This window comes from Macrobrachium nipponense, chromosome 26 (assembly GCF_015104395.2).
Source record: "Macrobrachium nipponense isolate FS-2020 chromosome 26, ASM1510439v2, whole genome shotgun sequence".
Taxonomy (NCBI): domain Eukaryota; kingdom Metazoa; phylum Arthropoda; class Malacostraca; order Decapoda; family Palaemonidae; genus Macrobrachium; species Macrobrachium nipponense.
This window is the reverse complement of record NC_087215.1, coordinates 21,501,772-21,513,743: the sequence shown is the minus strand read 5'-3', so window position 1 is coordinate 21,513,743 and position 11,972 is coordinate 21,501,772. Positions and strand designations below refer to the sequence as shown.

The window sequence follows — 11,972 nt, the reverse complement described above, 5'->3', positions numbered from 1 at the left end:
ATTGCTTGGCGATCGTTCGGTACTCGTAAGAGCTGAATGTAAACAAACAGTTGGAAGGTGTTTTTTTGTTTGTTTGTGTATTATAGTTAATGATTAATTAATAATTATTTGAAATGAGTACATACTGATTATTTATACATTTTATTGGCATATTCTAAGCTTTTAGCTTCTTTGGTTTAGATGTCAGAATCATAGACTAGGCTACAGTAGCAACTGCTAACATAGGCTAGGCTTATTGCTAAGGGACATATGCTAAAGTACTAATATATGCAGTAAAAATGGGGCTGAACATTACATGCAGTTGAATATTACTCATGTATGTACAGTATTTTACCTTTTTGGAGTCATATTTCTTCCATCTGATCGGCATTGTGACCTTAGAACGTGTTGTAGGCCTGGAAATATAATTTACTGGGGTGTTTTTGTAGGGCTTGGAACGGATTAGGCATTTTACATGTAAAATGCGGTTCAAGATACAAAAAACTCATGATACGAAGGCCGCCTCGGAACGGATTAATTTCGTATCTCGAGGTACCACTGCACAATACTACTTTTATAATGTAATATAATCTTAAGGCCTTTCCTGACACTATTTCCTTCAAAGAATTTAATCACAGGATATTTAACTGTGATCAGTAGATGTTTAATGTTGCTAAGATAAGTGTGTACATTATAAGCTAGCTTTCATAATAAAACAATACATACTTCAAGCAACCCTGTGTGGTCAAAGGTGTTGAATTTCTTCTTTTAAGTTATATTCTTCCGAGTGGTGATATTCTTCTCGTTTTGATTTAAAAGCGTTATTTTTTCAATTATCACTAATCACCAGAGTTATTTTATCAAAAATCTTCAGTAAGTACTAGAACATTTTGTACGTATAATGTTTTTGTTTAAATGTCATTGTAATGACACACTCAGGACGTCCATACTAACTTGTAATCAGTAATTTTAGTCAAAACAATCATCTTATGCTCTCAATAAGTACACTTCACCAGTTAATCACTTAGCCTCATAATCTTAGAGCAGAGTTTTAAGGCCTGTTATTAGTTTATATTATTAATTTTCTCTTTTTAACCACTTCCTTGCTCTTTAATTGTAAGGATTTAAGTTACAATGAGTTGGTGCAATTCTAATTGTTGTCATGCAACATCCCAATTTTGAGTACTAGCTATGAAAGTAGTTTAACAAAACTTCATTTATAGTAATAAATATAGGGCTTGACCAAAATAAAGATATCAACTTCCTACAGTTGTTGATACAATGATATAGGTGCTTTAAATGGGAGACATTTGCGTGAAAAATTTTGTTCTTGCAATTTTAAATACAGTACCAGGATTATTGAACAAACTTACCTGTTTACATATAGAACATGATGTGTATCATGAAGCACAAAAAATGAGATTCCATTGTAAATAGAGTCTGACAAGTGATCTTGTTCCAAAGAGAGATTGTCATCAAAAAGAGAAGGCAGTAGAAGCCTTGAGAATAATCTGTTGACTTCCAGTGCATCCCCCTCCAGTGCTATCTACAACTCTTGTCAACAGAGTGAGAGATATGGACAATTCCGGAGAATAGGAAGGAAATTTTATTAGGCTCTGAGAAAGGGAACACTGACAGTCATTAGAAGAATTTTCTTATGTCATAGCCCTGAAAGACACTTTTACCCAAGGCTGCCACATTGATCAGTGGAGTGAGAGGCATCTTAAACTTGCAGCATTATTACAGGACTTGTCCTTTCCTCCCTTCCTGAGGGGAGGGAAAAAAAAAAAAAAACAACAAAAAAAAAAAAAATACTGCTGGGGACCTGATCAATGTCACTGGTGTAATGACCCCCAGAGGTGCAATGTCGTTCATGGGCCCTAAAGGAACCTTGAAGGAAACTGCCACCTCAACCTATCTCTTCAAGAAGAGTGAGGAGCAGCCAAGTAACAATGTTCCAGAGAGCAAGCCCACTCTTAGTTATGAACTGTCACGAAAAGAGGCTACAAATACCATCTCACTTATGGACCAGTGAGAGAAAGATAAATGTTCTTAACCTGAAACCTTAAAGCTGCCATCTTGCTGAGCTACAAGTTTAACCATGATGAAGCCTGGAACAAAGGTATGGTGACCCCTCTGCACAAAGCCATTCCAACCTAAGGTGGTGGTTCATCAACCCACAGATTGATGGGATCACCAGTAGAGGAAACGACTCAGCATCTGCCATGATGCAATACTTCCAAGCCATATCAGACTCCAGACTCCACCTCTTCCAGAGCACCCCACTCATATAAGGACTAAGACAAATAAAAGGATCATGTGGACGCGACAGGTAATACTCAAAAGTGCCTTCAATGGTGACTAATACTAGTCATTGAATACCCCGGGTTTCTTCAAGAAAACTCTCTACATATTAGATCAGGCAGAATCTGAGAAAGCTCAGTTACATCCCCGAACGGAACAAATTCCACACATCAAAGGCACTAAAAGTTATTAAATGCAATCAACCTTGTTACCCTCATGCCCAGAACTGGAGGCTAGACCAGCTATGCTGGCCCTATCTGATCAAGGATTGAGTGCACAGTGTTGAGTCAACAATGGATCATGCATGCTCCAATGCAGACCCAAGCCAGTGAATCACTCAGTAGTATGGCCATGCTCACAATAGTCAGGAGAATGATCACGGGCATGTTCGAGGACATACCAGGATAGCTCTAAAGAACTATTATAGATGTGTTATTGTTGACTCTTCCTGATATGTTTCAGAAAAAGCACAAACCCCCATCTCCCGAGGGTGCGCTGTGACCAGTAGGAAATTGGGTTTTACACTGTGGACGACCAAGCACACCTGTACAACAGAGCTTGGTTATGAGTGAACTTGATTTGCTTGCATTTCCCATGGTCACCTACCCCTGCAAATAAGTTCTAGGATCACCAATCTACCACTAGAAGAATTATGGCTGCAAGAAGTCTTCTTGGCCTCAAAGACCTTCCTCCTCTTCTGCTTATATGAAGACTGTGATGACAGTAGGAGGAAGACAAAAAAAGACTATGATTACAGTAGGAGGAAGACAAAAAACAGGAGCGTGTTAGACCTCATTTGACCATGGGTATCTCTTCTTCCCCTGCACTTATTATTAAGGAAAAGGTTGTAGAGATGAGGCAAATTACAGGAAGCTTCTAGGTACTTAGTAATTTATTTTCACAAATTTCTGACGCCAACTTCTGCGAACGGAAAAGTAGTATCTAACATCAGAACAAGAAAGACAATTTCTAGTCAGGTGTGTAGTTTTCTCACACCTAGAAAATTTGATATAATTCTTTGTACCAAATAAGGAAAGTTCTCCATTACACATTGTTTGATACTTTGAAGAGTTTTACATTTACCAATGGTTTTGGTTTCACAAATGAAATACCACAACTTGTGAAAATACATGAAAACAATAGCTTTGGCTGATAGTCCTTGGGCTTGGGTTGTTTTTCTGGTGAAGAAGGGAACTTAAATCTCTCTCAATCTCCAATGGAAGAGATCAAAGGTTGGCAACAATCTGTGAGGAACAAGCTTCTCCAAGGATGATAGGTGACCTAGAACTATCTGTTACTGACATGCTGGTTGCTTTTGTCTGGAGAGGAAGGACTGAACAACAGTCCTGAGCTTGTTGATGCGTTAGTTTGGTGGAAAGACCCTTGCTGCTGTCGTGTCTATGTGCATGCCCAGGTAAAGAATCATTTGGCTGGGCATGAGCTTTGACTTCTCTGAATTTACCACGATGCCTAAGATGTGGCAAAATTGGCGTAGACAGTCCCTGGCTGGATTTACTTTTACCCAAGAACTTCCCAGGACCAGCCAGTCATCAAGGTATCTCGATGAGTATCTGAAAATGGGCCCAGGTTAAAACAAGGGTGAACACTTTTCTTTTGAACACCTGTGGCGCAGTTGAAAGGCTGAAGCAAAGCACCTTGGATTGGTCAACTATCTCTCTCTGACTGAAGCGAAAAAACTTCTGGGAAGATTGGTGGATTGGAATCTGGAAGTATGCATCTTTCAGGTCTATCGTGAGCATGAGGCCGTTATGCCTTGCTGCTAGAACTGTGCAAGGAGTTTTCATCTTGAGTAGTTTCTGATGAAAAGGTTGAGAGTAGATAGGTATATGACCAGTCTCCAATTGCCCGATGATTTGGGAACCAGACAGACACAGCTGTACAGTGTACAAGCCTGGGGATCAATCCTTTACTACCTCCACAGCTCCCTTTCCATCATGTTCCTCACTTTCACTTGGAGAGCTAGATACCTCAGTGAGTCTTGAGTATAGTTCGTTCCTTGGTGAAGTGGACACTCGGAGAGGGGAGGAGGAAATGTCATGGGGTGTAGATATCCCACCCGTAGAACATTTGCTACCCAGGTCTCTGCTCCATACTGCTGTCAAGTTGCTCAATGCCCCACCAGGCATCCCCCCACTGAAGGCAGCAAGTGGGGAGGGGCACCACCTCTACTGTCTTTATCCTCTAGCGCTCCTTCTGCCTCCTCTCCTGGGTATGGAAGAACAGGGCTGAAAGGGACACTGCTGAGGAGTTTTCTTAGTTGGAGTATTAAGGCGGTTGGAAGCCCCTATGAGGGCATGTCATATTTAGAGGTATTTTAAGTGAAGTGAATGTTGTCTGAGGTTTGGGCTTAGCTATGCTAGAATGAGAAGGACTAGACAATTTAGAAATGACTTGTTGTCTGCCAACTGCCACATCATCCTGTTTCTTAGGAAAGCGAGATGATTAGCTTAGAATATCTCCATTTCTCAATGCCAAGATTGCATGTGCCAACAAATCGAGAGACTTTGAATCTCTCCTCATCACTCACCGATTGGCCCACATTTGCTATTAAGTGGAGGCAGAAGAGATCTTGCCCACTGTTGTCAACCATAGATCAAGCCATGAAACTACCTTGAAAAGCCATAGAAGTGGTCATCTCCATTGTAGTTGACTCTTGGTGTGAAGGAGGTGCCCTTTGCTTTAATAGGTCTATGTAATGATTAGGTTTGGGCCTCATCAAACCAGGTCAGGATCCACTTGTTTTGCTTGTAACACAGCCTTGGGGTTATGTAGAAACCTCTATGCCATGGAAGTGGTGGAGTAAGCAACTTAGATCAAAGTGAATTGTCCTATCCGGAGACGAAAGAATTCGCCTGGTTGAGAATGTAGTAATTTCATTCTTGGATCCAACCAGGACTTATAAAACCCGTAGAAAAACCTTAAGTGGTAGCCACAGTCTCTTCAGCCAATCAGTTGTACCAAAGAATGAGTTCAAAGACTTCTGCACAGGTTGTCTTAAGCTCTTGATTGTCTGCATCTAGGGGAGAGGGTAGTCCACGGGGTTCTCAGTCTGTCCTGTCAACCAAATCAGGGGCAACAAAAATAACCTTGTTAATTACTGGGGCATATGCTCGCTCAGGGCCTAAGACCTTCTTGGAAGCACAACGTTCTGCAGAATGGGAAGGTGCCTCGTCTTAATTGTGATCATGTCTGCAAGAACTGGAGCACGTGCTACGATGAGGAGATGAAGGCAATGTAGGGCTCCTGTTAGTGGAGAATGGTCATGGCTTTGTGAGCAAGAGCATAGATCTTGGTCCCATCCATGAGAATAGGAGCACATATTACGATGATATGATAATCGTGGATGGTAGTGCAACCATTAAGGGCTCTTGTTACGTGTAGAACAGTCACAGACTAGTGAGCATGAATGTTGACTTAGAAAGAGGGATCCTCCAAAGATGAGAATGGCCAGTGAGGAGTGGAGCTAAATCAAAGAGAATGTTACTTCAATCATGGCCCACTTGGACCTAGCAGTACCCAATTTCTGCACTGAGGCTTTCCTATTCTGTGTAATCCAGCTCTTGCTATTTGTAAACAGTATTTTCTAGTGGCCCTTTTAAGGGAGCTAGCTGAAACCTTCATTGCTAGAGCAACTTCTGAAGGACAGCAGTTATGATATTACCGATTCCAATTCAGGTCAATGAAGGTATGCTGCAGCCCTTGCAGTGGTTCACAACACTGGAGTTGATGCAGTTCATGTCTTGGTTTTGGTTACTTGCTTGGTAAAGATATTGTTACAGGCATGTCTAGGTCCTGGTTTTGGGTTGCTGCCTGGCCTTTAGGGCAGCTCGTTTTGGATTGTTGCCTTATGTGCTTGCATTTGTCTCAACATGGCTTCTGGTCTTGATGTGGTTTTGGTCATAACATGACTGTGATCTAGTTTTGGGGTCCAATAAACTTGCACGGGTCTGAATAAAGATCTTATCCTAGGCCATACATAGGTAGTCAGGAATGTGCAGTACAGTACACACATTTGTTTCCTGCAAGAAATGCCAAAGATTGTAAAAGTTGGTTAAAATTTTCCAAAGTTTGAATATAGGCAATAGATAAATATATTTCATACAAAATGATTAAGTCCGGCAAATTTAGATAAACTAGAAATGCCTTTCTATTTTCATCCTCTTTACATACAGAGGCTAATCTGAACCTTTATAAATCATTGCATTAATTTAATTTTTTTGTCCTCAGGTGGAAGAACAAGAAGATGTAATGTTGTGGCGGCCAAAAAGAGGATCTATTAAACTGCCTCATATTGAGCTTGATCCTCCCTCCACTCCACTGCAGCAAGTATCAGGCTGAAGAGGAAATGAAATATCTTTGTGACAAGGCTTTTGATAAATTGTACCTTTACTCTCATTCTCATAGTAGATTGAAGTCTGTCTCCCATATGCGGCTTTGTAATATAGCTTCTTTCTACACTCCAAAACCCTTATGGTAATCACAATGAGTAAACTAGCATTAACAACTACAAGTAAGCAAGACTTGTACAAATACATTTTTTTGTATTTACATTCAGTACATTATATACCAGGGACATAAATGTATGGACATTTTATCATATAGTAAGTTTGCATTACATGTTATTAATAGTTTTCAGATCAAGTTTTACTTCATTGCCATTTTGCTCTTCAGATTTCTTCCCAATGTGTTTTTGCAAAACCAGGGCAAGTGCTAGAAACAGAAACACTGTACTACATACAGTATAAGCATGGCTGTAGATAATCAAAAGTGTTATGCCATTACACTTCAGTGCATTTTTTAAATTCCTGTTGGCCATTTTGTCATGCCTGACCAGCCTGTGATCTGTCATGGCTCACACACCTGTTTTATGAAAATTACGACTAATCTTCAAGATAACCTTGCAGTGAAATCAATAACCGTATCCAACAGAAATGTTTGACTGTTAAAGGATTACCCTGTAAATATTTTGTAATGCATGAAATGCCATCAAGAGTAATGTTAAACAAAACTACAGTTTAAGAGTATTGTAACTATGAACATAGTAATATTTTATATTTTTCATCATTTGTATTTGTTATATAAAAAAAAAACAATATCCCTGGGAGGCATATCTCTATACCCTTGTTTCAGTGAATGATTTAACCACAAAAATGGAGAGTAGCTTTTCCATTCCACCATTTTAAGTTATAAAGTTAGAACTTAATTTTTTCTCCTGTTAATTAATTTGTAATACTAATCTCTATTTCTGTACCCTTAGCACCATTACTGTATCTGACAACAAAATCTTGAAACTATTACAGTATTTAGTATTGTACTTTAAAGCTAGCGTATTGTTAATTTGACAGTTTTTTTTTTTCTCCATTTATACTTTATAAATTTCAGTATACCACTAATAACTTATGAAATTTTTTTGTATTATCCTCTATTTGCATTTTTTTTTCATCTAACCACAGAGAAATGTGGTGAAATTATTAACCTTAAATGAAACCAATCCCATAATTTTTTGGCAAGCATGCTATGTTAACATATACGTACCTGCATAAATAATATTCCACGAAAAGTGGTTTACTAAAATATACTTTTTCAAGTAATTATAATAATCTTATTAACTTATTTTGTCCTATCAATTTATAATGGTGGTAGAAATCTTACTGAAAATAGAAAATCATTTGTCCAAGCACTGCTCTGCCGCAAAAACAAAATGCCTGATTACATGTGTTTTATCAGGCATGTGTTTTGTGTACAGGAATTTTATTTTCTATCAAGCACATACATTCATCACAGTCTTAAAAGTCAAATTATATGCCCTTTTGAATAATTATTTAGCAGCTACGCAAAACAAAATATATGCTCATTGCACTAACTTATGCTCTTAGTACCCTATATTTTTAAGCTAAATTTTCATGGCAACCAGAAATGGACGGGAAGGTATCAAACAAATTGAACAAAGCCACGTACAAGATCTAAGTTTTTTAGTACGTTGTCTATATTTCCTATCTAACTAATATTTTATTTAACACTCACAGTAGAAACCTTCAATATAATTTTCACCATACATTTTGATCTGTGATCACTAAGTTTTAATCTTAGTATTTGAGCATGTATCACAAAACATCATCTCTGCTGTTAAATGAATATGACTTTCATCTCAAATATTCATAATTATGAAAGCTTATGAAAAAGGCATCTATGAAATCTACTATGAGAACTCCAAAGCCATGAATAGGTTTCCAAGGGAAAAATTCACAATCATCATCCTTATGTACTCTAGTTAATGCAAATCATTTATGCACATAATCAAATATGGTGGACAAAGAATTATTTGCCTCTATTTTGCAGTCTTGGTATAATCTTTTTCCTAATATGCTATTAATACTGCAACAACAACCACATCCCCTTTCACTACTATACTTCTACATATTTTTTACTTCCACAACTATTAGTCTATCCTGTTAATGTACTGTAAAATTTAATTCTTATCTTTATGCATGATGAGATAACATTAAATGTTATTTTGAAACTACTTATCATTTTAATATTTCACTGTACATAGCTTATGACTAAGATTTATACATTGTACAATATGTGCACAATATTCTATAAAAAAAAATAAATAAAATACTATTCAAATGTATATGTATACACAACATGTATAATAAATGTTATGTCCAGGATTTTAAAACTGAACATTACATAATCCAGATATTTTCTGATCTAGGCAAACTTTTCACTGAAATGCATTGATGCAAAATGAATAGTAAACTACCTACCATTTTGGGTTTCATAGTGAATTTGCAATAACTGCAAATACTTGTCTTTAGATGAGATTAAGTCTGGTTTACTGTAGCTATACATGTACTGAGAGCCTATTATATATAAACACAAATATTTGAATATATGAGATTGAGATTTTGTGGATATGAATATTTTGTAATAAAATAATCAGCTTGTATTTGTTAAGAGTACCATTTATGTCATTATCTGAATATTTACATAACCTGTATATATCAAAGGCAACAAACTATTCACCAGTTTGTTGCTTTTATATAGATCTATATGATGGGACTCAAGTCCTGAGACAAAAACCTTTAAGCGGAAATAGCCAACGCCTTTTAAAAAGTAAAACATTCTTCAGTAATGATGCCAAAAGATACCCAGAGCTTTAACAAGTATGTACCATGCCCTCCATTAAGACATTCTTCTATCTGGTCTATTAAGTAACACCAGCAAATTATGTATACTTAGGAAAGAATTTTGTAAAAAGAAACAAAAGTGTCATGGGACAAAATATTGCACAAAACGAGCATAAGCCTGCAACTACAAGATTAACACATCATCAGCTATTAAAAGTGGTTAGAGAAATATAGAGCAAACTAAGGCTGTCATACAGGCCAACAGGAATGAGGAAACAACTAACATCATATAAGGTACTTAAACTTCAGTAATAATGCTGTCAGTAGGGACAACTTGTGAACTACCGAGTGCCCTGTCCACTCGGTTGAATTTGTTAATTGGTTTGAGTGCCTTGCCCACTAACTGAATTTGTTATCATATTACTTATTAAAAGGAAAATCTCTACTCTTATGATATTGCCCAAGCAATGTATGTAGGACTGATTTCCTCAAAGATTTACTACTAGCAAAACACTAGTAATAGCATTATGGTGCAACTACTCAGTTTCAAAGAATAGGCCGCAAATCAAACTTTGAGCATAATACAGACAAGTCTTTTGCAACTGAAAACTTGGAATTGGATGCTCTAGCTCTATTGTCCTTAGCATCTTTGTTGGATTATACTGTGGTATCTTGATACTATCCTTGAGGGACTGAACTGATTGAAGAATATTACTTTTCCAAGACTTGCTGTTCACCAGCCGTTATGTAAGTTACTGTATGTTTTTTCTGATCTTCATTTTCTAACTTTTATTCCTACAAAATATGTAAATGCTGAAAGTTGTTACCTTATGAATTTATCATTTGTTGCACTGTTTATGCTACCAGTTTCTCTAAATTTTAAATACTTTAGCTTGGTTTTTGATGACCAACACCTTTTTTTATCTACCTAACTGCACATAACTTCATATCAAATTACTGTTTAAATAAAGAATTTGTGATTCTTAATTGTCCTTTTATTTCCATCTTGCAATCTTCCTTTGAAATATCATCATCATCATGGCCTCCAAAAGGTGTGACACAAAAGACCTCTATGAAATTCTGTAATTCATATCTTTCCTGTGCTTCATCTTCTAGCCTCCCATTTCAAAACTTCATATCCAACCATGTCTAGATATATCAACTAAACCTATGCCCACAGGAAACCAAATGACGTTTAATACTAACTGGGGAGATGCAAAGATGCAATCTTCACATCCCTTTCAACATTACCTTATCACATAAGGACTGTACTTTTCACTATAGTATCATTCTTGCAATCCTGCTATCCATCTAATTTTCGTAAAGCTTTGTTCTTGAATCGATAAATCTTTTTGACCGTTTCATGGCCAAACCATGATCCAGGTCTGTAAAGCAAGAGATCATGCATTAATAACTATAATCTTACTTTTGGATGCAATTTCATTATCTGATTTTCAAATCTTACTGACCATATTCAATTTTATTTGCAGTTATAGTCTTTCACTAAAATACAACACGTGGGACTTTATCTCGGTCCTTTCATGTAACTAGCGATATTTCATTCATTTCTGTAATTTTTTTTTATTTACTTTCCACATCTCTAGCTATATGAAGCATTCTATTAAGTAAACTTTGGAAATCTTGTGGTGTTTTGGTTGATTAAATCAGCATCATCACATATACTCTTTAATCAGTCAGTGCTGGTCCCAAAGCCCAAATAAATAGCAATGGTTGTAAAACATCTGCCAAAACCAGTGAAATGAGCCACTCAAGATAAAAACAGCTTGATTCAATGGCCCAGGAAGTAAGCCAAGAAGCAATATACACTTAGAACAATATAACAATACCAACTTTAGATCCGAGTGACCTCAACAACATAAATTGTAAGCAGAAGAGTAGACAAAAAAACTCCACAAAAAGTTGTCTAACATGACTTCAGTATAAACTGGTCATGTAGTAGTATTATAAACCTAACACCACAGTCCTAAAAGAGGAAGAACCAACCAACTCTGACAAAAAAAATGTACAATAAACGCAACTTACATAACCTATGTAATACAAATTTTTTTGCTTGAAACAATTATTCGGCAACAGAACAGGAGCCCATTCAAGAAAAGGACAACCTTTGCTACATATTTACAAGTCAAGAATCCAAATCAAATCAAAGGGTTGGGAAAAACAGCTCTGGCTGCCCTGACTTTTAAAACATCATCTGCACAGGTATTTTATCAGCTTGGAATATAAACATCAGTTGTCAGTTTCTACGCTTTCCTATGGAAAAAATTATTCCTAGTTCATACCAGGCAAGATACAGTCTTTCACCTTACTGAATCAGCCATACTAGGTATAAGAAAAGTTATTTGTGCCTTTATACTTGAAAAGACAAGCACACTAGTTATTACATACCACTTTCTGGTTCTTTGGTTCTAATGTCTGGTGAATAATACTTTTCATAAATAAAAACTTCATTCATTTAAAAACTATTTAGTCATGGTAACAAATTTCAGTATACAAAAAAAGAAAAGGGTCAACTTA

General features: G+C 36.8%; 1 protein-coding gene across 2 annotated transcripts in view; it reads left to right on the top strand.

Annotated features, from left to right (window-relative positions):
- LOC135200052 (forkhead box protein G1-like) overlaps positions 1-10,424 on the top strand; it is a 315,222-nt gene extending 304,798 nt beyond the window's left edge. For both annotated transcript variants that reach the window (XM_064228300.1, XM_064228299.1), the window contains one exon: positions 6,532-10,424. In XM_064228300.1, coding sequence (XP_064084370.1) covers positions 6,532-6,642 — 111 coding nt within the window. In that variant the 3' untranslated portion in view covers positions 6,643-10,424. The remainder of the gene's footprint in view (positions 1-6,531) is intronic.
- The last annotated feature ends 1,548 nt before the right edge of the window (positions 10,425-11,972 follow it).